General features: G+C 40.6%; 1 protein-coding gene across 1 annotated transcript in view; it reads left to right on the top strand.

Moving 5' to 3' along the window:
- ush2a (usherin) overlaps positions 1-23,791 on the top strand; it is a 617,513-nt gene that overhangs the window by 31,244 nt on the left and 562,478 nt on the right. The window contains exon 5 of the mRNA XM_003216022.4: positions 22,876-23,011. Coding sequence (XP_003216070.2) covers positions 22,876-23,011 — 136 coding nt within the window. The remainder of the gene's footprint in view (positions 1-22,875; positions 23,012-23,791) is intronic.

The raw sequence follows: 23,791 nt of genomic DNA, 5'->3' as shown, positions 1-23,791 counted from the left end.
TCTGGAGTATTAGTTATCCCTCCTAATTTGGTGCCATCTGAAAACTTGATAAGCATGCCCTCTAACCCTTCATCTAAGTCATTAATAAAGATGTTGAACAGTACTGGGCCCAGGACCAAACCCTGAGGCACTCCACTAGTCACTTCTTTCCTGGATGAAGAGGAACCATTGGTGGCCACCCTTTGGGTTCAGTCGCTTAACCAATCACAGAGCCACCTAATAGTAGCATTGCCTAACCCACATTTGACTAGTTTGCTTGCAAGAAGGTCATGGGGGACCTTGTTGAAGGCCTTACTGAAATCAAGTTATGTTACATCCACAGCATTTCCTCCATCTACTAAGCTTGTAACTCTATCAAAAAAAGCAGATAAGATTAGTCTGGCATGACTTTTTTTTGAGAAATCCATGTTGACTTTTAGTAATCACAGCATTCTTTTTAAAGTGATCGCAGACTACCTCCTTAATGATCTGCTCCAGAATCCTTCCTGGTATTGATGTTGGCTGACTGGATGGTAATTGTTTGGGTCTTCTTTTTTTCCCTTCTTGAAGCTAGGGACAACATTTGCACTCCTCCAGTCTGCCTTTAATAGAAAAATAGAGTATGACAAATTTCCTACCATAATTGGCAGATCCATCAGTAAGTTTTCTTACTAGCTTAGATGTTGCCATTGGTCTGTCAAATATTATGCAGATAAATTATCTGAGCTGGCTTGTCCTCCTGGACGTCATCCTTTGATTTCTGCTCTGTTAACATGGCATGTGCATCTTTTTTTGTCTTGTTGAGAACAAGGCCCCAGACAAATTCCTCATGACATATGCAGAGAAGTGCTTTCATGTTAAAGTGACGTGTTTCTTGTTCTCATGTGTTTGCTATATAAATTCATTATCTCTTGCCAAGCTTTAGATCTGCCAACTTCCCTCTGTGTTCTCTCAATTTTCATTCCAAATCAAATATTAAAATGCAAACAGCAAGTGATTAAAAATAGTTTTTCCCACAAATGTAGTGTGCCTCACAAGAGGATAATGATATACGGTGAGAGGCGCACACTTCAGAGGGATTACGATTACTTAATCAGTAGTATCCCATTACATTAGATCTCAGAGCCAAAATCTGGGACCCTTGTGATGTTACAGTTGTGCAAGGTTTTTTAAAAATGCAGCTTATAACCATAAATTATTTAAACAAGATAAAAACATATATTTTAAAAAACATCAAGGTAAAACCATGTCTTAGTTTGGCACCAGAAAGAAACCTTTGTAAGTGACAACTGGATCCCCATTCTATATTCAGGATATCACAACTAAGAACACCCTTTCTACACACACATATACACACTATTATTAGTATTGATGTCTCAAGCCAGTCTGTGCTTTATGTCTCAGCACTAGCTCCCTGAATTCTGATCAGAAGTCAAAACTGTCATCATTTTGTGACAGTCCACTTTTTGGCATCTGCGCAAGCACACAAATATGGTAAATGGGGTGTGTGAGCGTGTGTGGCGAGGTTGTAAGAGTTAAGATTTCCAGGCCTCACACTGCTATCAGGTTTTATGAAAGGCTCACTGGCAGCTTTCTAGGATACCTTTCCCTCCAGGTCCTATACTGTCACAGCCAGGGCTTAAACAAAAATACATCTTTGTGTTGCTGGCATTTCATTCTCTTCCTTGCTTCAAATGGATAACTTGGACTAAATTTAAGCACCCACCATTTTTCTTAAATATGTTTTCTCTCATTCTTGAAGTTTTGGCCCAATGATATCACAGAAGCGCAGCACACACATGCATGCTTCCATGCTGAGCCAGTGATTCTCGATGACATCCAGGTATGAATGAAGATGGGGGCCAAGAAGTAAAGCCACTTTACTACAACAGTCAAACTCTCTGTTCACCCAATTCCCCAGTGCTGTTTGTCCTGAGATTTGTTTCCCCACCTGGAGACCTAAAGAAGGACAGTCTGTAGGGACTTTAGCGAAAGCCTTGGGTTCTGGTAATCCAAAAACTAGGACACCGAGAGATATATCTTTTTATCACACTTGATCTTGCACAATGTTGCACACTCCATAAAAAAATGCAGCACTGGTTTTAGGAAAAGAGAGGTCAAGTTACAACATCTGTTATACCATGAAACCTTTAGTGCTGGCAAAAACTTCCCTCGCACTGAAAGGCATTATACAGATCCAAATTGGGGGCAATAATTGACAGGAGTAAAATGTGTATGGTGATTCATTTGTCCTTTTTGCAACCCGATGGACTAGAGTGTAAGGAATGACCAGTGTCAAGGACCACAGACCGTGCAAGAAATTGATTGGTTTGTTAATCTAGAAGAAAATAATGCCATCTTCATACAGTACAAAATTATGGCAAAAGACACCATAACATAATTATTTAAGAAGTGATTTAATGATTTAAGAAGAGCATACAAATGATATTAAGAATTGACAAAAGCATGCAACTGTATCCTAAAACTCCTTCCCTGTCATAAATTTTCTGGCTAATTTAGACTATTGTGTGATGGCAGTAAAACAGCAAACAACCCGATGTAGTATGTCACAGACCCTTCCTTTCCGATAGAGCTGGAGCAATAGAAATGAAGGAGAAAAGGAACAAAAGGAAAAGGGCAGGGTGGGAGTAAAGAGAAAGAAAATAGTAAGGAGGAGGAGAATAATTTATTGTCATCACATACCAATAACAGTTAATACAACCAAACCAATAAAATTTAATATAATAGCATCAATACATAATAAGTTAAAAATAAAATCCCCAGTGAAGACAAAGGGGAGTTCTTTCTAATTTCTATTGAGGGTAGCAATGAATATGGATAAAGTCATCTCTTAGCCAAGAAGATCCGATTTTCTTGGCTAATGCATGAAGAATAGCTAATAGAGATGGATCAAGCTTTCTGTAGGCTCCCTAAATAAAGTGCAGTATAAAAGAACATTGCCCATGGATTTTATTTTTCCAATTCCACTAGGGCACTCATACTGGATAGAATCTTGTTAAGACAGCCAGTTAGTATAGCAGAGGGCAACACATTAAAACGAGCAAACATAAATGCTCTCTTGTGTTTGTAAATAGTTAATGTCTGCAAGTATAAGGCCCTAGCAGTTCAGTGAATTGAGATATTACTTAAGGATAATTGAGAGAAAGACACATTACGTGCAGTTTTAGATGGAGCAAAGTGGTAAGTCATAATGAAGAGGTTTTAAAGTGGTGTCAGTCTCCTTTAATGTAAGGGGCTTTGGGCAGGGCAAGGGATCTCTTGGCTTTTGTATATTGTAGTTTTCCCTGATTTGAAAAAAAGTAATACAGACCGTGTGATGAATGTAAGGTGAATGTATTGCCAGATCTTAGTTTTCCACATGTGAGGGGTGGGGGGGAGGCAGAACTCAAAATGGGATGACTGACTATCTAGAGGGACAATTCTCTAAGCCCCTGTGCTTTTCCATCTCAATGTGATGAAGTCAATTTGATAGCCATTCAAAATACCCATGCCCTCCCTTGTTTGGCTGATAATGCAGACTAGTTTGGATCTGGGCTCCTGTTGACTGGGAAATCCTGGCTGGAGGAAGTTCCCCCATGGTGGAAAAAAGGAACAGCTGGGGTTGGTAGATTTAAAGTCTAAATTCAACTAAAGATCCACCGCACAATGGACATCCCATCAATGAGGCTTGGCCTCCAGGCTTGCATACATTAGCCAGCTTTGCCTATTTCATTTCTCTAGGCATTAGATGAGGCAAGACAGATTTAAACATTTGCAGTTCCAGTTTCACTTTATGGGTTTGGTTTAATTTGATTTGATTTCATATAATTGATACAATTTCATAAAAGTGGAAATTACACACAGAAGGAGTTATAGTTGGCTGGACTTTCTGCAATTGAGGCAGAGTGGTAATTCGTAATTGCAAAATTAGAAAAAAAATAATGTTTAATCCATCTCTATTCACTTGTATTTAATAAGAGAGAGGAGTCATTTTTTTATAACAATGTCAGAATGAAGCACCTGATCATTAGATCAAAATAGCAGTTGATATCATTCTGACATTGTCAAAGCGGCCGGGTTGGGGGGGGGGGTATCCTGATCTGAATTTGGGCTGGGGAAATGTGTGGTCATCAATACAATGTCAGTATGGTATCTTTTATTAAAGACAAGGAAAAATGCCACCAATAGTATTATTTTCAAAAAACTATATACAGGTAAAAGTTTTTCCCCAATAGAAAGAAAAGATCTATAATCCCTTTCCATTCCAAGGACTATTAGTTCTCTTCAAATAAAAAGGCAACACACCAACCTTTCTTGCTCTCACCATGAAAAAACCATTACTATTTATGATACTAGAATGAGAGCTTATGACACCAGCAAACTCATTTTTACCTGTGACCAGTGCCTTATTAACCCCTACACAGTCCACTGACCCATAACCATTGAGCTCCTAGCCTTCCATATAATTAACCATATAATGCACTTCTAAAGCAAGGCATCAAAGAAGCAAAGATCATAGTGTATCATATGCATCATACTTTGACCTCTTTCTTTGTGGAAAGTCAGCCAAATTAATTTTTTAATGTTTCCTTTGCTTTTTTCCCCATAACTGTACTTGATTAAATGGCTTTCATGACCATATACTTCATATAAACATTAAAAATAATGTATTTATATTTGAGTTGTGGTTGTAATATAGAAAAAAGTCACATCTTTAAGTTATTCAACCCAAAAGTCCCTCTGGCATCAACAAGAAATATTCCTGCATAACTTATGGCAAGGTTGCACCCATAGTATTTACCCTCAAAGAACTCTAGCAAGGAAGTAATCAAATGCTCTTATATTACAAATAGGGACCAATCATTCATAGTACAATGGAAGCTATGGAATTTATGTGCCACAGTAATTTCAGATAGGGCCATAACTGGAGAAGGGAATGCAGTGTCACTAAAATTTAACTACCATGATTTTGCTTTCAGTTTAGAGGAATGATGGCAGCCCAACTCCAACTACTTTCTATATTTTAGGGGAGGCTGATTTTTTTCTTTTTTGGGTAGTTAGTAACTTGGGATTGATGTTACTTTATCTACACATGTGAGATAGAATTACTTCCTTACAGTTCCCTGCAAAAATAGCTTGGTCCTAATTCTGAACAGATTAGGAATTACATATGAACTTCTGACAAAACCCAAATTGGTTTTAGTGTTACTGGAGTGTGGAATGAGCTTCCCTCTTTAGAATAGACACCAGCTCCTACATCAACTGCTTTTGATTTAGAAGTGTAGACATGTTTTCTCCAAAAACTGCACCTTTTATATTTCACTGTTTCATTCTTGTCAAAATGCTAAGGGTAAGTGAGTGGGACTAAGTGATGGCTAGGTCCATCTTCTAACCCAACGTACATTTTACCAGAGTCCTCCAGAGAAAGCAAATGGAAATGTAGAGAGTGAGCAGCTGACTATGATGTGCATAAATTGGCTTTATCCTCTGTAATTCCTATCACTCTTAAACTTAGCAGGTTTTTATTTAGGGTTGCCACAATTACAACCAACCCTTTAAAGGCAATCATAAGGCTGATGTGACCCTTGGTGAAAATGAGTTTGATACTCCTGGTGTAGTGTATGAGCACTGGACTACAGCTCTCGAGACCAGGGTTCAAATCCTCACTCAGCCATAAAATCCCACTTGGAAGTCATACTCTCTCAGCCTCAGAGGCAAAGGCAAGCCTTCTCTGAACAAATCTTGCTAAGAAAAATCTTCTGACAAAAGAATCTTTAGGGTTACTATAAATCAGAAACAATTCACAACATCAACAATATTTTCTAAGGGGCTATCATGTCTAAAAGTTCCACTTATTTTTTTTATAATAATAAGAAACACATAACGGGTTTTCAAAATTCCCCATGGCAGTTAATGGAAGACAGAAAATTTCCACTTTCCAAATCTTGATTTGGTGTAGGGACCTGAATCAAATTGAAAAGTTGCTAAATTAGTCTAACTCAAAGCTGGCAGTTTTATGAAGCACTGAACTAGTATACAATCTGAATCTTGTGTCCCATCCTATCCTCCGTTGCAACTTGGCTAAATAAAGTGAGCTTACCTTGCAACGACTTCAAAGAGTCTACATGTTGTACAGAGGGTTCACAACAGAAGTGCTGCTTCCAGCTGTTAATCTTGCATAAGGGGAACTGCATTTACTGTGATCCTGAAAGCTTTGAGGTATGGACAGCAGGATCAGGCCGAATCCAGCATTCATACATCCCACTGCTGTGTCAGTAGGGCAGGCATGGGCAAACTTTGGCCATCCAGGTGTTTTGGACTTCAACTCCCACAATTCCTTACCGGCTGTTAGGAATTGTGAGAGATGAAGCCCAAAACACCTGGAGGGCCAAAGTTTGCCCATGCCTGCACTAGAAGTAGCTCTCAGAAAAGACTTGTCAAACATGTTATTTTTGCTAGTCAACTAGCTAAGTACCCTGTTGTGACCTCACCAGAACTAACATTGCCATCAAAGTTCTACCAGGGAGCTCCTTTTTGTTAGCAAAACAGCCATGGCTGCAGTGGCCCAAATGCACTGTCGGCCATTTGGACACCAAAAGAGCTTTGAGGGATGCTCCTGTGTTATAGCCTTGGCAGCTCTAGTGCACAGTCCTCCAGATTATTTCAGTAAGTGTAAATGCAACCTATGCTAGCCACATTCTTGCTAGTATCTTCTAGTAAAGTGACAGAGAGGTACTGGTTCAATTACCTCATTGTAGAACTCTGAATATGTGGATCTGTGAAATTCATGGTGTATAAGTTTAAACTATGGTTATTTCGCAATGATCACTAATCTATTTTCAGTCAGAAATGTTTATAACTAATAAAAGTGCAGCTAAAACCTAAAATATCAAAGATGATGAAGTTGAGTTTGAATTTTACCCTTGAAGTTTTTTTTGGATTAGATAATAGACTGACATTACTAATTTCATCTCTCATTATTGTTACTATCCATTGTATTTGCTTGTATCTGTTGTCATCAGTAACCATTGTTGATTTGTTGTTTCTATTAAGCCATTCAAGAAAGTCATCAGACTTGTCATTTTGATCATAACCTTAATCTATTTTCTTACCTTGGAATTAATGTAGTGTCTACTCCTATAAACTGAGTTTATTCAGAAGGAACCTGATATATACTGGTTCTAAGGTTGTGAAAACGTGAGAATTGTGAACAGGTCGGAAGAAACAAGTTTTTTTTTGTCTTCTTAATTGTATGAAATATATAAGCTACATAACAAGCCATGTGTTTTTAAAAAGCTGTTATGAGAACTCAGAAAGAAGAGCAAATTTCAATTTAATTGATTGTGGAACATTGATGTAGGTTTACTTTATTGTTTTAGTGAACGGAAGGTCAATATATATATATCATGAAAGAACTCGATAAATTTAAGGGTACAATATTCATTGGATTAACTGATCAGCATAAGAAGGCAGCAATATCAAACCAAATGAAGTTCAGGGTGTGCCATCCGCCAGACAATAAAAAAAAACTATAAAGCTGAAACGTGCCGTCCTTTATCCGGGCGAACTGCAAATCCCTATAAGCTGTCCTAAAATATTGAACGACTGAGTCTGGAGAACTTCAAAAAAGGATGTTTATTCATACAAGGTTGTAAACCTGGCACAGATCTTAAAGTTGCAGAAAATGAAACAAATTTCCATAGGTTTTAGTTGCAGAATTATCCCTGGTTCCAGAAGGCAAAGGTGATTATAAAACCACTATACCCTAATCATGCTGTCTATATTAGAAGGAGAAACTCTTTCCTTCCCTATCTTTACAGCAAAGATTAGTTCTAGAAGCGATGGAATAACCCTGCTCCTCTAACTAGATTTCCTATTCCAGATCAGTATAATTCAATACTTATCTAATTTGGATAGGCTTAGATTGGCCTGGTTTTGAGGATGATTTGTCCCAGTTAGCCTTGCACAGCTCCAGCACGTTGGAAGACTATAGCCAGAATGAAACTCTAAAATGGAGACTAGACCCTGGTAAAAAGGGCGGTCCTAAGATGTTGTACTCTTTGACCAATCATTGCAAAGAAAACTGCAGCCAGCTCTTGCAGACTTCAAGCCACCTTTCCTGGGCTTTTGCAGCCAGAGGCTGAAACAAAATGCAAAGGAGGGAAAACAAACAAACGACCAATAAGTAAGGCAAACCATCGTCCTGGGGGACGGAACACTCCCCGCTTAAATTCCCAGGATGTGGGAATTTACCACTCAAAAACATACAAACACCTTTGCACATATGACAATACAAACACTAGAACTTTAAACATCTCCAATAAGCAACACGAGGTCACTAATTGGTCTGTCCAAAATGGACACTTTGTCTCTGTTGCAAGTCTTTAATTGAACTTTCCTGACCTTACCATCCGGGCAAGGAAAGGTCTTTAATACAATGCCCATGGGCCATGCATGGCGGGGCAAGTCTTTGTCCTTTAACAACACAACGTTGTTAACCTCAATGTTGTCCTGTGGGCTTTGCCAGATTCTTCTAGCTTGAAGCTGGCTTAAGTACTCAGCTTTCCACCTTTTCCAAAAGTGGTTGGCCAAGGACTGCACCTGTTTCCACAGGGCACGGTGAGTTCCGTCCGGAACTGGCAACATGATGTCCTTCCATCCTGGCACCTTTTGTGTCAAAATAAGTGCAGGAGTCAGTGGTTGTAAGTTCTCAGGGTCACTGGTAAGGGGAACCAGCGGCCGGTTGTTGATAATTGCGGTAACTTCCGCCATAAGTGTCACCAAAACATCATGCGTCAATGACCTATGACTCAAAAACATGGCATTAAGGATTTTGCGACTAATACCAATCATCCTCTCCCAAACACCACCCATGTGGGAGGCGTGAGGAACATTGAAAGTCCACATAATTTGTTCAGTATTCGTAAAGTTCTGAACCTTTGGGTCTCTCCCAAACCTAGACACACAATTGAGTTCTTTGGTCGCACCTACAAAATTGGTGCCACAGTCCGACCGAATTGACTTAATTGGCCCTCTGAGGGCTATGAACCTTTTTAATGCGTTTAAAAATGATGAAGTGTCCATCCCTTCTATGACTTCTATATGGACAGCTCGTATTACTAAACAAGTAAACAAAACTGCCCACCTCTTGTTATTTACAACACCACCCCTGGTTTTCCTAGTGACAACCTCCCAAGGACCAAACACATCGATTCCCACATGGGAAAAGGGTGGGTCTGTCAAAGTCCTATCCTGAGGTAGTTCTGCCATCAACTGACTTTGACAGTTTCGCCTAAGGCGCCTGCATTTAACACATTTGAAAATACAACTGTTGACCAACCTTTTGGCATTAACTACCCACAGACCTTCATTTCTAAGGGCTGCCTCAGTTAGAGTTCTACCCTGATGATGGATCCTTTCATGGTGATGCCGAACGAGCAGCAATGCAGTGTGACTATTAGGGGGTATGATGATGGGGTTTTTTATGCACGCCTTGAGTTTAGCTTTGGCTAACCTTCCTCCAACTCTCAAAATACCCTCCTTGTCTAGAAATGGGTTTAACTCATTTAGAAGACTTTGATTAGGGATGTTGAGCCCTTGCTCTAGCCTAGCTATTTCCTGCTTGAAAACAGATCTCTGCACTGACTTGAATATGACGCTCTTAGCCTTTATCATATCCTGGACCTGTAAAGGCTCACTATCTTTGCAAGCTAAACGATGTATAAGCCTAGCAACTGCTCTAAGAAGACTGTGCCACTCCGAAAAACGTTCAAAACGGTGTGGTTCCAGGCAAGATCTTTGGCCCATCTTGATTTCTGTGGTCATCTTGCAAACTTTCACCTCTGGAACGGACTCGGGCAATTCTGTATTATCGGTGGGAGAAAAGGCTGATGGAAAATTGACTTCGGCGTAGTTACTTTGGAACATGTCTTCCATAAAGCCAACGATTTGCTCTTTTACCTTGGGGTCTTTCTGCATCTTCTTCTTCAGTGACCAGAGTCTATTTTCTGCCACATGCCTGTTGTTTGGCAAAGTGGGTTTTTCTGCTTTAAAAGGCAGAGGGGCTATCCAATTTCCCTCTGGACTCCGGGAAACTTGAGAGTTCATGATCTCTAAAAACCTCTGTTCATCTTTGGAAAGCGCTGTAGTTTCATCCCTTTCGGAGACTTCAAAGATGGAAGAATACTCTGGTGTTATCCCCTGACAATAGACTGAGATATGACTCAAACAGCTATGCATTAGTGTGGGGCAACTGCCTTGAAGCACGTTGTGATGACCCATGGGCCTTGTAGTCCTGCTCAGGACATTGTAATTCCTGATGAAGATGAAAACTTGGGTTTTTTACCTTCCCAGTCTGAACTGGATTCCTCTCAGCCAGATCTTTCCCAGGCTGATCTGGGAACCTTGCACCTGCAAGAAAGTTGTCTCCCAGAAGTATGTCAAACAAGCCCAGAGCCTACTTCTCCCGTGTTCTTGCGCCGGGAGTTTTGTAAACAACAGAGAAGTTTGGAATCAGCTTCGCGCAGGAGTGCGAGGATCGCAGCTAAGAATGTGGCCAATTAAGACTGCTTCTCGTGAGAATCTTTGGGGAGTCTCACATCTGGTCTCAGAGTTAGCTTTCGGTTCTGATTCCCAGAGAACTGCTTCGGCGGGAAAGTTAGACTCTATTTAGGTGTTTTACCCGCGTAGTAACTTTGCGGAGTCAATTCGTCAGCCTACGGAGCGAGTTGTGTCTGGACAGCGCGCTCCGATTCAAGCCTCGCTCTTGCTCAAGCCTTGCCTTGCTATCCAGCCTTCGCCTTGCTTCCCAGCCTTTGTTTATCTACGGACCTTGCCTTGTTTCCCAGGATCAATCCTTGCCTTGTTTCACGGATTTTACCAAGTTATTCCACGGACCTTGTTCTTGTTCTTAGTTACCCTGTTCCACATTCAAGCCTTGTTTCAAGTATCAAGTTATTTCCTAGCCACGCTCAAGTTTCATGGACTAAAGGACCTTGTCATCTCCCCTCACTTTGCTTGGCAAAGTGAGTGTTTCGGTTATTGGATTACAACTTTGGACCTTAATATTTCTTATTTGACATTGCTTTTTTGGACTAATTCTGACCTTTCCTGAAAGGTCTAATTCTGGACTATTTTCTACACTTGTTTTTATTAACTTTATATATTCCTTCAATAAAGATATTAGATAGATTCTGGCCTCTGTGTATGGTTATTGGTGCTCTGCAGCCTGGGTCGTGACACACGTGCGCTTGACGAGTGCCCACCGACGATGGAGGGTGCATCCTATTTATGCACACCGGGCCTGTAACTGTCCAGCCTAGTGGTAGCAGCTGAGCAATGGGCGCCCCTGGAGGTCCCTTAACTTGGTCGTTCACATAGAACAAGTTCGGACAGTCCGCACCAAGCAGAAGGGCAATGTCCACATCTGGACGGAAAGCAGGTAAGGCGTTCTTCAGCTTTCGCAAGTGAGGATGGGCTTCCACGACTTCTCTGGTGACAATCTGCCTTTTGTTCCGGGGAATAGAGGAACACTCAATGAGGTCTGGTAACTCGAACAGTCTCTTCTGGTCACAAGAGGAGACAACAAAGCCGGATGCTATGCGACCCTGCAACTTCTTCTTCCCTACACAGGTGGACATGGTGTAGTCGACCGTCTGGGTTTTTATGTCAAACAGTTGGAAAAACTCTGGAGTCGCCAGGGAGGCGTCGCTTTGTGAATCCAAAGCCACGTAAAGTCTCTTTTTAAGCCAAGGTCTTCTGGCTGGATATACATCTGCTAGGCAGATGGGATGGCAGACTCTGAACTGGTGCACGTCAGAGCATAGTTCAGTACAGGCGACCGATGGAGCATCCTCCTGCATCCGTGACGCGGTCTGCATGTTGGTGGCTTCAGTAGATGACCCTTCTTTGGAAGACGTGTCCCTTTTGGCGCGGGAGACAGCGTCAGAGTTGTGCATCGCGGTGCAATGCTTAAGGCTGTTACACCTTGCGCATTTGACGTCCTCTTTGCAGTTGGATGCAAAGTGAGGAGTAGCTCCACAGCACCTAAAACATATGCCCAGCTTCTGAACAATCTGTTGTCTTTCTTTATAAGGCTTCTTGCCAAATTCCCGGCAGTTGGCCAAACTGTGAGGCTTTTGGTGAATGGGGCAGAGCACCTCCTTCACCTCTGACTTGGATTCGTTGGCCCTGTGCTGAGTTTCAACAGCCTTAACACTAACCGGTCTTTTGGCCTCTCTGGATGGTTTTTTCTCCACTTTAGGTGCCTTCTCTGGCTGGGTCCCTTGGTATAAGGTGGGGAGGCCCGTCTGCGGATCATTCCTTTCTCTGGCCGCCCTGGTGATGAACTGGACCAAATGAGAAAATGGAGGGTATGCCTGGGAGTGGGCCTCCTTGTAGTTGAAGACCTCCTGTCCCCAGCGTTCTTGCAAAGTGAAGGGCAGCTTGGTCAAGATCTGCCTCTGGGACAGGTGCTGATCGAGGCACTTCAAACCGGGCAGTTCTGGATTCTCCTTGGCCGACTCTAATTCCGTAAGGAGATCGCTGAGGTCCCACAAGAGTTTGAAGTCTTTGAGTTTCAAAGCTGGGAACCTTTGGAGCTTGTCCATAAGAGATGCTTCAATCTCTGTGCTGGCCCCATACCTCTGCTGCAACCTGGCCCAGGCCTTTTCCAGGGCTTTGTCGGGATCGGCTACGTGGGCTGCGTAGATCTTCTTAACTTGTGAGGATGAGGCTGGGCCCAACCATGCAGCCAGAAGAGTCAGTTCTTCCTCAGGCAATAACTTTAAGTCTCTGATTGCTCTCTGGAAGGTGGCCTTCCAGAGAAGAAATTCCTCAGGCTTGTCCGAAAACTTTTCGACACCCTTGTCCTTAAGATCTCTTCTGGGGCTTCTGATGATGGAGACAAGCTGGGACTCTGGCGTCGAAGGGAACAATTGAGGAGTTTGCTGTTGTGGAGTGGACTCCCACCGTGCACCTTGCGTCAACCTTTGGCCTCTTGGAGGGATGACATCGACCACTGACGAATCGGTGGCTCCCTGTGCAGCTGTCTGTAAGGGCCAACTAGCACTTGGCCTTGAGGCCCTGATTGACTGACCTAGGGATTTAGCAGGAGGCACAGGTAGCTCGGGCAAGGGTGAGCTCCCCGCTATGACGCTCTGCTCTGCAGGAAACTCAAAAGTGACTTTGGGGCCCTGCTCTGGGTAAGGAGAGAAATCTTCCTGTTCCTCATCCGAAAACTGGCTGTTTAAGCTATTAAGATGCACAAGCACCTTGGAAGAAGGGTCCTGCTTCGGCAACTGACTTACATTTTCTTCTGTGAGTGGCTCAATTAGGGCCTTGGCCAAAGTCTCAGCCCTTACCTTTTTGGCAGTAACATCCATCCTTATTCTAAGCATTTCTATTTCACCTTGCCTTTGGGCCTGTTCCATTTGCATTTCGCTTTGTCTACGGGCCTGTTCTATTCGCAGTCGTTGCTCTTCTTCTTTAAAGGGAAGGGTGAGATCAGCTGCCTTAGCATCAGCCTCCGCCCCCGCTACCTTGCTCTTTAGCTCTAGACGTGCAGCCTCCTTAATGTGCAAGGCAGCTAGGGAAGAGATGGCACTCCCAGCAGCAGAAGACTTGCTAGAGTGGCTACGTTTAGATGATGCACACTCCCTTAGCTTAGATACCTGGCTAGAGCGGTTGGACTTAAGACTAAGTGCCACAGCAGGCGATTTTAAAAGATTGGTCTCATGGCTGCATAAGGAAGACTGATTTCCTTTTGGCTCAGACCTTAGATTAACAGATGGAGAACTAAATTCCAAGGCATCTAGAATTGCCCTCACCTTATTTTCTTTCTCATTAGTGTCAGCTAAGACACTCACTATTTCTAACTCTGAATCCTTGGCGTTAATGCGCTCGAGGACCTGGACTATCTTAGACACCAAACCCCTCCAAATACCGAAGGTCTCTTCAAGGTCTGTCTGTAATATGGATGGCACCCTTGTAATACCCAAGCTCTCAATTCTGTCCATTAATGTTACAATTCGCTCCCATGCCGAACCTAACCTCACATGGAGGAGCTCCTTTTCATCTATTAGATGGGCTAGCATCTTGGCTGAAGGGTGCTTTATCCTTTGGGGCCTTTCATTCCTACTTTCAGCCTCAGAAGGAGGTATACCATCTGCATCATCTTGAAATTGCATAGACATTATGTATTCTTAATAGCAAGTAAATTTACAACAAAGGCAAATGCAATATACCTGCAAGTAAATTTACAATAAAAGCAAATTCAATATATAATACAATTCACAGCACTTAACCATAGCAATATATATCACTAAGTAACTATACTTTACAAAGATTGTGACCTTTGGCGCCAAACTTTGGTAGGCAAGCTGCAAAATGCCAACTGACAGCAACTTGCCACTTGATACCTCCCTTGCCCGAGTGACGTAAACTGCCAAAATGGCGACTTCGCCAAATTTTCAAGCACCTTGTGCTCCGCGGCTCGAGGCCTGCCGCCGAAGGAGCACCGAGGCTGGCTTTGGAAAGGAGGAGAGAAGAGACGCCTCCTCCCCGCTGTGAAGGGAGGTCACCACCGCAGGACGATGAGACAGGTCACCACCGCAGGTCAATGAGGCAGGTCACCACCGCAGGATGATGAGACAGGTCACCACCGCAGGTCAATGAGGCAGGTCACCACCGCAGGATGATGAGACAGGTCACCGCCGCAGGTCAATGAGGCAGGTCACCACCGCAGGATGATGAGGCAGGTCACCACCGCCGGACCATGAGGCAGGTCACCACCGCCGGGCGACTGTCCCGGCCGAGATCCTAGCCACTGTGAAGACTCAGCCAGAACTTTCTTTTGGAGTTGCCAGGCTTATCTGGGTCCCGGCCTGGTGCTTCTGGACTCACCACCTCTGTGTGAGCCCAAAGACTGCTGCTGGAGCTCCGCGGCTCGATACCTGCCACCGAAGGAGCTCGGGGTAGATTGCTGGGTTTTGCACAGCCGTGCAATTGCAGAAACAGCCGCAGCTGAAGAGCAGGATACTGCAGAGGCTGAAGGAATGGCAGCAAGCTTCACTGCAACAGACCAACAAAATCAAAGTCTCTATGGCCGTGCAGGCTAGCTCAAGCGGAAAACCGCCGATCGACCTCAAAACTGTGCCGTCCGCCAGACAATAAAAAAAAACTATAAAGCTGAAACGTGCCGTCCTTTATCCGGGCGAACTGCAAATCCCTATAAGCTGTCCTAAAATATTGAACGACTGAGTCTGGAGAACTTCAAAAAAGGATGTTTATTCATACAAGGTTGTAAACCTGGCACAGATCTTAAAGTTGCAGAAAATGAAACAAATTTCCATAGGTTTTAGTTGCAGAATTATCCCTGGTTCCAGAAGGCAAAGGTGATTATAAAACCACTATACCCTAATCACGCTGTCTATATTAGAAGGAGAAACTCTTTCCTTCCCTATCTTTACAGCAAAGATTAGTTCTAGAAGCGATGGAATAACCCTGCTCCTCTAACTAGATTTCCTATTCCAGATCAGTATAATTCAATACTTATCTAATTTGGATAGGCTTAGATTGGCCTGGTTTTGAGGATGATTTGTCCCAGTTAGCCTTGCACAGCTCCAGCACGTTGGAAGACTATAGCCAGAATGAAACTCTAAAATGGAGACTAGACCCTGGTAAAAAGGGCGGTCCTAAGATGTTGTACTCTTTGACCAATCATTGCAAAGAAAACTGCAGCCAGCTCTTGCAGACTTCAAGCCACCTTTCCTGGGCTTTTGCAGCCAGAGGCTGAAACAAAATGCAAAGGAGGGAAAACAAACAAACGACCAATAAGTAAGGCAAACCATCGTCCTGGGGGACGGAACACAGGGTGCTTCTCCATTATGCAGTTCAGGAATGAAACCAGATGATTAGACTGTTGTTTCAAAATGCAGATTTATCTGGTTCTGTTGTGGCAAACTCGTCATGGTGGTCAGCTCATTATGTGATTTAAACTTTTTCTTCGTACATGCACAGATATGTGTGTATTATTTGCACAAGTACAAACAAAATTCTTGCCAATGCTGTTACTTGTACACTCTTGCCTTAACATGTGAAATCAGTTGACAAATGAATTGGCTTGTTGTTATCTCTATGTGTACTGAAAGGGGAATATGTGGTCCTTCAAATGTTGGTGGATGGTAACCCGCATTATCCTAGTAACTAGCATGGCCAATGGGGTAGGGTGGTGGAAATTGTAGTCCAGTACTTTCTGTCTTCACTGATCCCAATATCTCCCTTATTTGACATTAGAGTGTATGTGTGTGTGTGTGTTTTCAGTTTGCCTATTGATCCCATGAATTTCATCGGGTTTTCTTAAGTAAAGAATCTTTAGAGGTGGTTTTTCCAGTTGTTTCCATTGAAATATAGCCAACAGCACCCAGTATTTGTTAGTGGTCTCCTATCCTTAATTCTCATAGACTTTTGAATATGTTGACATAAATGTTTCAATGTGCCTTTGAACAGTAGGTCAGTTTGTAATTTATTTCTGCCCAGTCCGAATTGTTTACTGTCCTGACTTCCAGCAGTTCATTCCCATTCCTGGTCCTATTGTCCTGTATTTTGAACAAGCCCTGCCCTTCCATTGCAATTTATTATCCCACTTTTTATCTTTTGATGCTTATTGATGGATTTTATGATGCTTTTATTCTGTGTTTTAATTGCTTAATTATATTGTTGTTATGCGTGTATTTTATATCTTGTCTTATATCTTGTTTTTTGTGCTTAGAGGAGAGTTATAAGAATAAAAGTTATATTGATTAGTGTAGCTTTAAAAAAGCTGTGTTGAGGAAATGCAATATTTTCTGGTTAGTCATCTATTTTTTAAAAAATTCTACCCCTACCTGATCTCTGACACAAAACAGCATATGCCCTGAACCAAATGCAATATAGATAAAAATATAAAAAGATTGTCATTAAAACACAAATAAACAATTGATAAAAAACAATTTTAAAATACAAAAACAAATCTTTAATTTAAAAATACATACTTATTTTATAAATATCTTGTCAAATGTGGGCTAAATAATGTTACTATTAGAGATGGATTTATAACTAGCTGAAGGACCAAGCTCAAATAATTTTCATCAGAGGTTATTCTTAATCCTGGAGAGAAATGAATAGTGGGGTTCCACAGGGCTCTGTTCTGAGCCTATTGACTGACACTGAAATGAAATGTACAAATGTAGGATGTGAGACACTTTACTTGGTAACAGTATATGTGAAAAAGGGCTAGGGGACTTAGTAGACCACAAACTGCACATAATGCAGGTGTCAGAAAGGCTAATGCGAATCTGGACTGCATCAACAGCAGTATAATGTTCAGATCAAAGGATTCAATAACACTATTATATTCAGCTTTGGTCAGACCTCACCTAGAGGACTACTTGCCAGCAAAATTCAAAAAGGATATTGACAAGCTGGAGGGTAACTAAAACCGAGTCCTATGATGAACATCTTAGGGAACTGGGAATGTTTGGATTGGAGAAGAAAAGACTGAGAGGTGATGTGATAGTCTTTTAAAAACATTTGAATGGGTGCCATGTTATTTATTTATCGTGTCAGAAGTGAACCGAGGGTACAAGTTGTAATGTATTGGAAAAAACAAACAAGTTTAAAAAAACCTTGGCATTATACTAAATGTCCTTTGATCAATAGCTGGCCACTTGGCATGCCTCTGGTGTAAGAAGGTCCTCCATTGTGCATGTGACAGGGCTCGGGCTGCATTGTAGTCGGTGGTCTGTGATTTGCTCTTCTCCACACTCGCATGCTGTGGACTCCACTTTGTAGCCCCATTTCTTAAGGTTGGCTCTGCATCTCATGGCGCCAGAGCTCAGTCTGTTCAGTGCCTTCCAAGTCGCCCAGTCTTCTATGTGCTCAGGAGGGAGTCTCACATCTGGTATCAGCCACTGATTGAGTTTCTAGGTTTTAGCCTACCACTTTTGGACTCTCGCTTGCTGAGGTGTTCCTGCGAGTATCTCTGTAGATCTTAGAAAACTATTTCTTGATTTAAGGTGTTGTCATGCTGGCTGATATCTGAACAGGGTATCATGAAGATGGTGAAAGTTTTTTATTTAGCTATTTTGAATACTAGAACAAGAACCAATGGATTCAAATTGGAAGAAAGAAGATATGACAACACAAAGGAGATACTGCCTTAACATTAGAAAGAATTTCCCGACAGTAAAAGAAATTCAATAGTGGAATACATTGCCTCAGAAGGTGGTGCAATCTCCTTTCTTTGGAGACCTTTAACCAGGAGTTAGATGACGATCTCTCGGGAATACTTTGATATATGTCTGTATTGCAGAGGTTGGACTAGATGGCCCTTGTGGTCCTTTCAACTCTATGGCTCTATACTTGTTTCGACCAAAGCTGCCAGTCATCACCTTGATTTTACCCTCATAAATAGCATCATATGTTTAACTCTGGCAATACTGTAGCTTAGAACTAAGTCAGGCCCTATAGTGTCCTATTATTTAACCTTTTTTTTGGGGGGGGGGGATTATTGTAATAAACCCATCTTTAATAAAGTCAGGCAACCTAATCCTGAAGCCCAAGCATAAATGTTCCCACCACAAAAGAAGGATATAGACTTCACTTCATTTCTGACTCAAAAATAAAGGTGCACTTAAACTTGTAAAAGACAACATTTTTATTTGAATGATATGACAGGATTGTCACTGGACTGTTACCTGCTATAAAGAAAACTGAAGAATTATTACCTTTATTAGGCCAGTGACACTGAGCTTTAGCCATACATTTCTAACTTCTGTCCCTCTACAGAGACAATTTTCTTTTCTTAAATAAACTGTCATGCTAGTGTTAATATATTGTTGGCTCTCTCATACTCTGAGAATACTGCTGATATAAAACATGTATATGTTAGATTGGTAATAGTATCTTTAGTGTAGCTGACTAGAACAAATGCGTTTCCCTCATGGCTGTGCTAATGTGATAAAGGAAAATTGGCTGTTCATCAGCTTTTGGCTGGGTAAAGACACTGAAGATGGAACCGCATTCTTTTTTATGCATTAATACCACTGAGAACTTTTCACTAGTTATATTTCATGTTGCCTGTGTGTTGTGTGCAAAGATGTTGTAAAATATGAGATAATGCTACAAATAACAAAATAGAAAAGCCTGTATCTTTTATAATGATAACAGTCAAACACCAACAGACAGTAACAGGCTGTAAAAAAATGTGTGATGGGAAAAGAGAAACATTTCCAATAACACACACACTCACATATCCTCACACATGAAAATGGCATCAAATGCTTAAGGAAGACTTTCTGTTAAAAATGGGAAAAATATTTATGTGTTTAGTGCACATTGTTTCATCAATAGACAAACTAACACAGGATGAGAGTAATGCTCTCTGAGTAGGAAAATCTCCATATGCGAGAACTTTCTTGAACCAAATCACACTGCCTAGCCATTATGATAATACTCTTCAGATTTTTCTTCAGCGGAAGGGCAATAATTCCATATTATCTCAGATTTGGACAATATTGACTGCGCCTGGGAATAACAATAATACACTCCAGTATCTGTTAAATATTTTGTATTTAAGGAAAATGAATTTTCTCCATAAAAAATCAATGCTCTATTCATTTCACATTTTCTTACTTAAAATACTAATATTGCCTAAGGTACCTGAGCCACTAATGATAACAATTCAGGCTTAGATTTACAGATAATTGTGTGTTTACATTGGTCAGAAATCTGTGCAGCTTTATTGACAGCGGAATGGCATTTTGAATGCTCATGTTCTGATTTTCCAAATGAATTTTTTCAGGGCCCAGCTTCTTCTTTTTGCACCAAATTATCCTGCCTTTTCATAAGCCTTTTGTTTGTCCTCACACACTCATTGTTTCCAGGATGCAATTATTCCAGTCCCATTTGATTTGATTAGAGTGGATATCAAGGCAGGCTAAAACACTCTAGCTTCTCTCAGCATCTACGTGGAGAGACGGTTCAGCAGCCATCCCTTTAAACTCATGAGTACCTGTTTATGCAAAATGGAAATAGGGTTTCACAAAGTGGCAGTAAAAACAACAGCAGTAGCTGTGGTGGCAGCAGGAAAAGCTTTAAAACCTCAGACTTCCATTCTATTTTTGAAACAACATGTGTGGCAGTAAAGGCTAATAATAATGTTAACTATATAAAGAATTTTCAAAATTTCACACACACCACAAAAAAACACCTTTTAAGTGGTTTAACAAGATTCAATGAGGACTGGGTACATACTCACCCCATCACATGCCCACATTGTCCTTCACATTTGAAATAAATAGTACACCTTTGACTTATCAGACGGCAAATGAATCAGTCCTCTCAATCCATCTGATGTTCTCCTATATTACTGTCTTCCCTTTTCAATTATTTTTTTACAGATCTTATGCAATTTCATTATTTTGTCCCAACAGATAAATACTAAAACATTTTTGTTCCTATGGAGAAGGGCAATTTCCATTCTTATAATAAAAAGGTTTATAAAGTAAACAATTAAGGAAAAGCAGAACACATTTATGGCTCTACTTATGATCTATCGTTGACTGCCACTAGTCTCCCTCCGTCTCCATCCCTTTTTAGTCCCTTCCTTTTTGTGCTTTAGCCTTCAACATACCTCAGTTTTCTAGCCTTTTAGATTTAAATGTACAATATTTTTATGAGACTGTATGATTTGATTTGATTTTGACTGCCACCGGAAGCGTACTGCTGTCTTTTCCGGCAAAGTAGAACAGAATGGTAGGAATAGACCACCCCCAAAACATGCCCTGAAAAACAAATCACTGGTGCAGATGGCAACCAGCAGACAAGGAGCAAACGAGAGTACAATCACACACACAAAAGACAGACTTCTGGTACACTCAGAGAAATTAGAGATGAGTAAAGTTGATTTCCATTCATTTTTTTAAAAAGGTACAAAAGGTATGCACAACAGTTCCTTTATCAGAACTGGATATATGATAAGGTCCTATGTTACTATTAGGGGTTGGTAGATTTGTAGCTGGTTGACAGGCCAAATCCAAAGAATATTCACAAAAGGTTCCTCATCTTCCTTGAGAGATGTAACTAAAAGTTATATGTTGGTTGAGACATGTTTCTGTCCTGGACTTGACTTTGTTCAATATCTTAATTGATGTGCAAGAAAAATGGAGGACATGTTCATCTGTATATTTGGAGATGGTCTAGAAGCAACCTGTTTTGACAGTAATTTGGAATGGAAGATTTGAATAGTTGCTCAGAGCTGCAAAATTTCTCTGGCCCACTATTTTTCTCAAAGGTGTTTCTTGACTGGCAAGAAACATGTTTTTAACTTTTTGGGGTTTTGACCAGAAGAAGAATAACTGTGAACATTAGTTCCTATAGATTTCTTGCAATTCTCCAGCAAGAAAACACCTCAAGGCTTGGAGAACCTTTAAGGTATTTTCTCACTGTGCCAAACAGCCAGTCTTCAGCAGTGGTGGCATTGTTTGGGATCCCTGATAGACATTTTCTGTTCTAATTCTTTGTTGCTTTGAAGGGGGGAAAACAAGGCCTTTAGTAATTAGAAAAACATTGTTATGAGTAACCCAGAGTTCAAACTTTTTAAAAAGGCTATGCCCTTTACAGGGAATAATTTGTTTGCAGTTTCTGCTCAGTTCACCAAATTGAAAGAAAGTAGGCTGGCATCCATTAGGGTTTATGCCAAATAAAAGTTGTTTGTTTTTACAGTGCCACAAGGCTCTTTGTTATTTTTTTGCTGTGACATGCTAACTTCCCTTAGGCTTTTGAGAATACTTGGCACATGGTAAATAAAAGTGAAAAGATGAAAAATAGATTACTGTTTTCTTTTTCTTTATGTTTATGAGGAATTCCTAAATGGGTATACCAGACCAGGAAATTTAGTTAAAAGTTGTTACTCTTTTTATAAACTCTAAATATTAGAGGCAATCGCTATGCTATGCTGGATTAAACAGTTTATTCAGGGCTAATATGGCTTTTACCCCGTGACTTCCCCCAGAACTACTAGAGCATCATATGTACCCTCTTGGGTAAAACATGTCTAAAAGCCAATTACTTCAACTTAAATGTTTCATACGACTTTACCATTGAGGAATTGTTGGCAATTCATTTCAATTCACCATGCCCTGTTTTAAAAGGTGGAAAATAGATTAGCAGTACTTTGATTCTTGACTAAGAAAATAGGTATTTTCATCATTTACCTCTATAGTTCAAGGGCTGAAAAAGTAGTTAGTTATCATTGTTTATTAGTTATTTGAATTAACTTAAATACATAATTCTCAAGATTAGTTATTATTACTTAGTGTCCATTGGCATTATTTTTTTAAAGTAAGCTTATTTTGCTGATTCTCAGAAGTAACTAAAGTACCTACAAAAGTTCTCTGTCTTTTTTGCATCTATGTCAAGGAGGTTCTGTTTGTATATCTGGTCAATTCATTAACTTATGATGAAAGAAAGGTAGTAAATCAATAATTAGAATAATGGACTTGACCTAGTCTAGTTTTATTGTTACTAATAACAGTTCTGATCTTGCCTGACTGTATAAGGTTGCAATGCAGTTATATCAAAGTTATTTTATTCATATATGTGACACCGAAAAGGATCTTCCAATATAATTCTATTAGAATTCTTAATTCAATCACTGAAAAATAATGCTATTCTCAGCATCTGAATATACTATTCTGTAATGAGCTACAGTTATACAAGATGGGCTTCTGATGGATTGAACTAAAGCATTGATATATTGCATTCCAAACTAATGTGTCAGATAATACATGGCACTAGAATGAATCTTAAGATCAGTTGTTTATAAAAAGGACTTTCCCTTTCATTGCAATTTTGTAGGTCCACCTGACAAAAATTAGCTTCTTTATAAATGGTTTGGAAGATGACAACACAGCTTTTGATTCCAGAATTCTCACTGGATTCATTTCAGACCCCTCTGCTGAGGGTGAATGGCGAGTTGGACAGAATTTAAATGGTAAGTCAGAATATGTCGGGAATATATGTGGATTGCTATCATTAAAATAAATATTTGACTGCATATCAGCTAGCAATTCCTAGTACTACCTCCTACTATTAGTTGTGCTGTGTATTTTCCTGTATATGAACACATTCTCTATTGCTTTTTTGGTTGCATTGGTGCTGCAATAACTATATGTACTGGCATAATACTTGTAAAACTGTATTTGCACAAATATGATCCTTGCCCAGATTGGTGATCCAGACCCAAAGCTGGTAGTACAAGCACGAAGAAGAATGTGAGATTCATGTGGCTTAAACAATGACTTGTTCAAACAGAGGATCTAGGCTCAAGTGAACTCTGTTAGAAAACCAGGTGAAATCACTCTGTGTGCATTACATACTATTGAGCTAATTACTTATTAGATATTCTACTCTGTAGAGAGGGATTCAAGACCAGCAACATCTAACCACAACATGATCATAACTGAACATCAATCATATCCATGTCAGATTTGGAGTAAAGGGGGGAGACTCATTCTTTTTTCACTAGCTTTAGTTAGGGCAGATCTATCTTTGTTGCTCCTTCTTGTGCTCCAGGTGAATATACAATACAATAGAATGTAATGTAAGTGTATGGAAACGTATAGAGGGGCATGGGAATATACGGAAGAGCTATGGCTCATCTACATCTGACCATTTAATGCAGCTCCAAGTTGTCTCAAAACTGCAGGAGTCAGAAAAAGCACAGCACCAATGTGCATTGCAGGATGGATGAAAGGGTATACAATAAATTAAA

This window comes from Anolis carolinensis, chromosome 1 (genome assembly GCF_035594765.1).
Source record: "Anolis carolinensis isolate JA03-04 chromosome 1, rAnoCar3.1.pri, whole genome shotgun sequence".
Taxonomy (NCBI): Eukaryota; Metazoa; Chordata; class Lepidosauria; order Squamata; family Dactyloidae; genus Anolis; species Anolis carolinensis.
The sequence above is the reverse complement of the archived record's forward strand: the minus strand, read 5'-3'. Positions and strand labels throughout refer to the sequence as shown.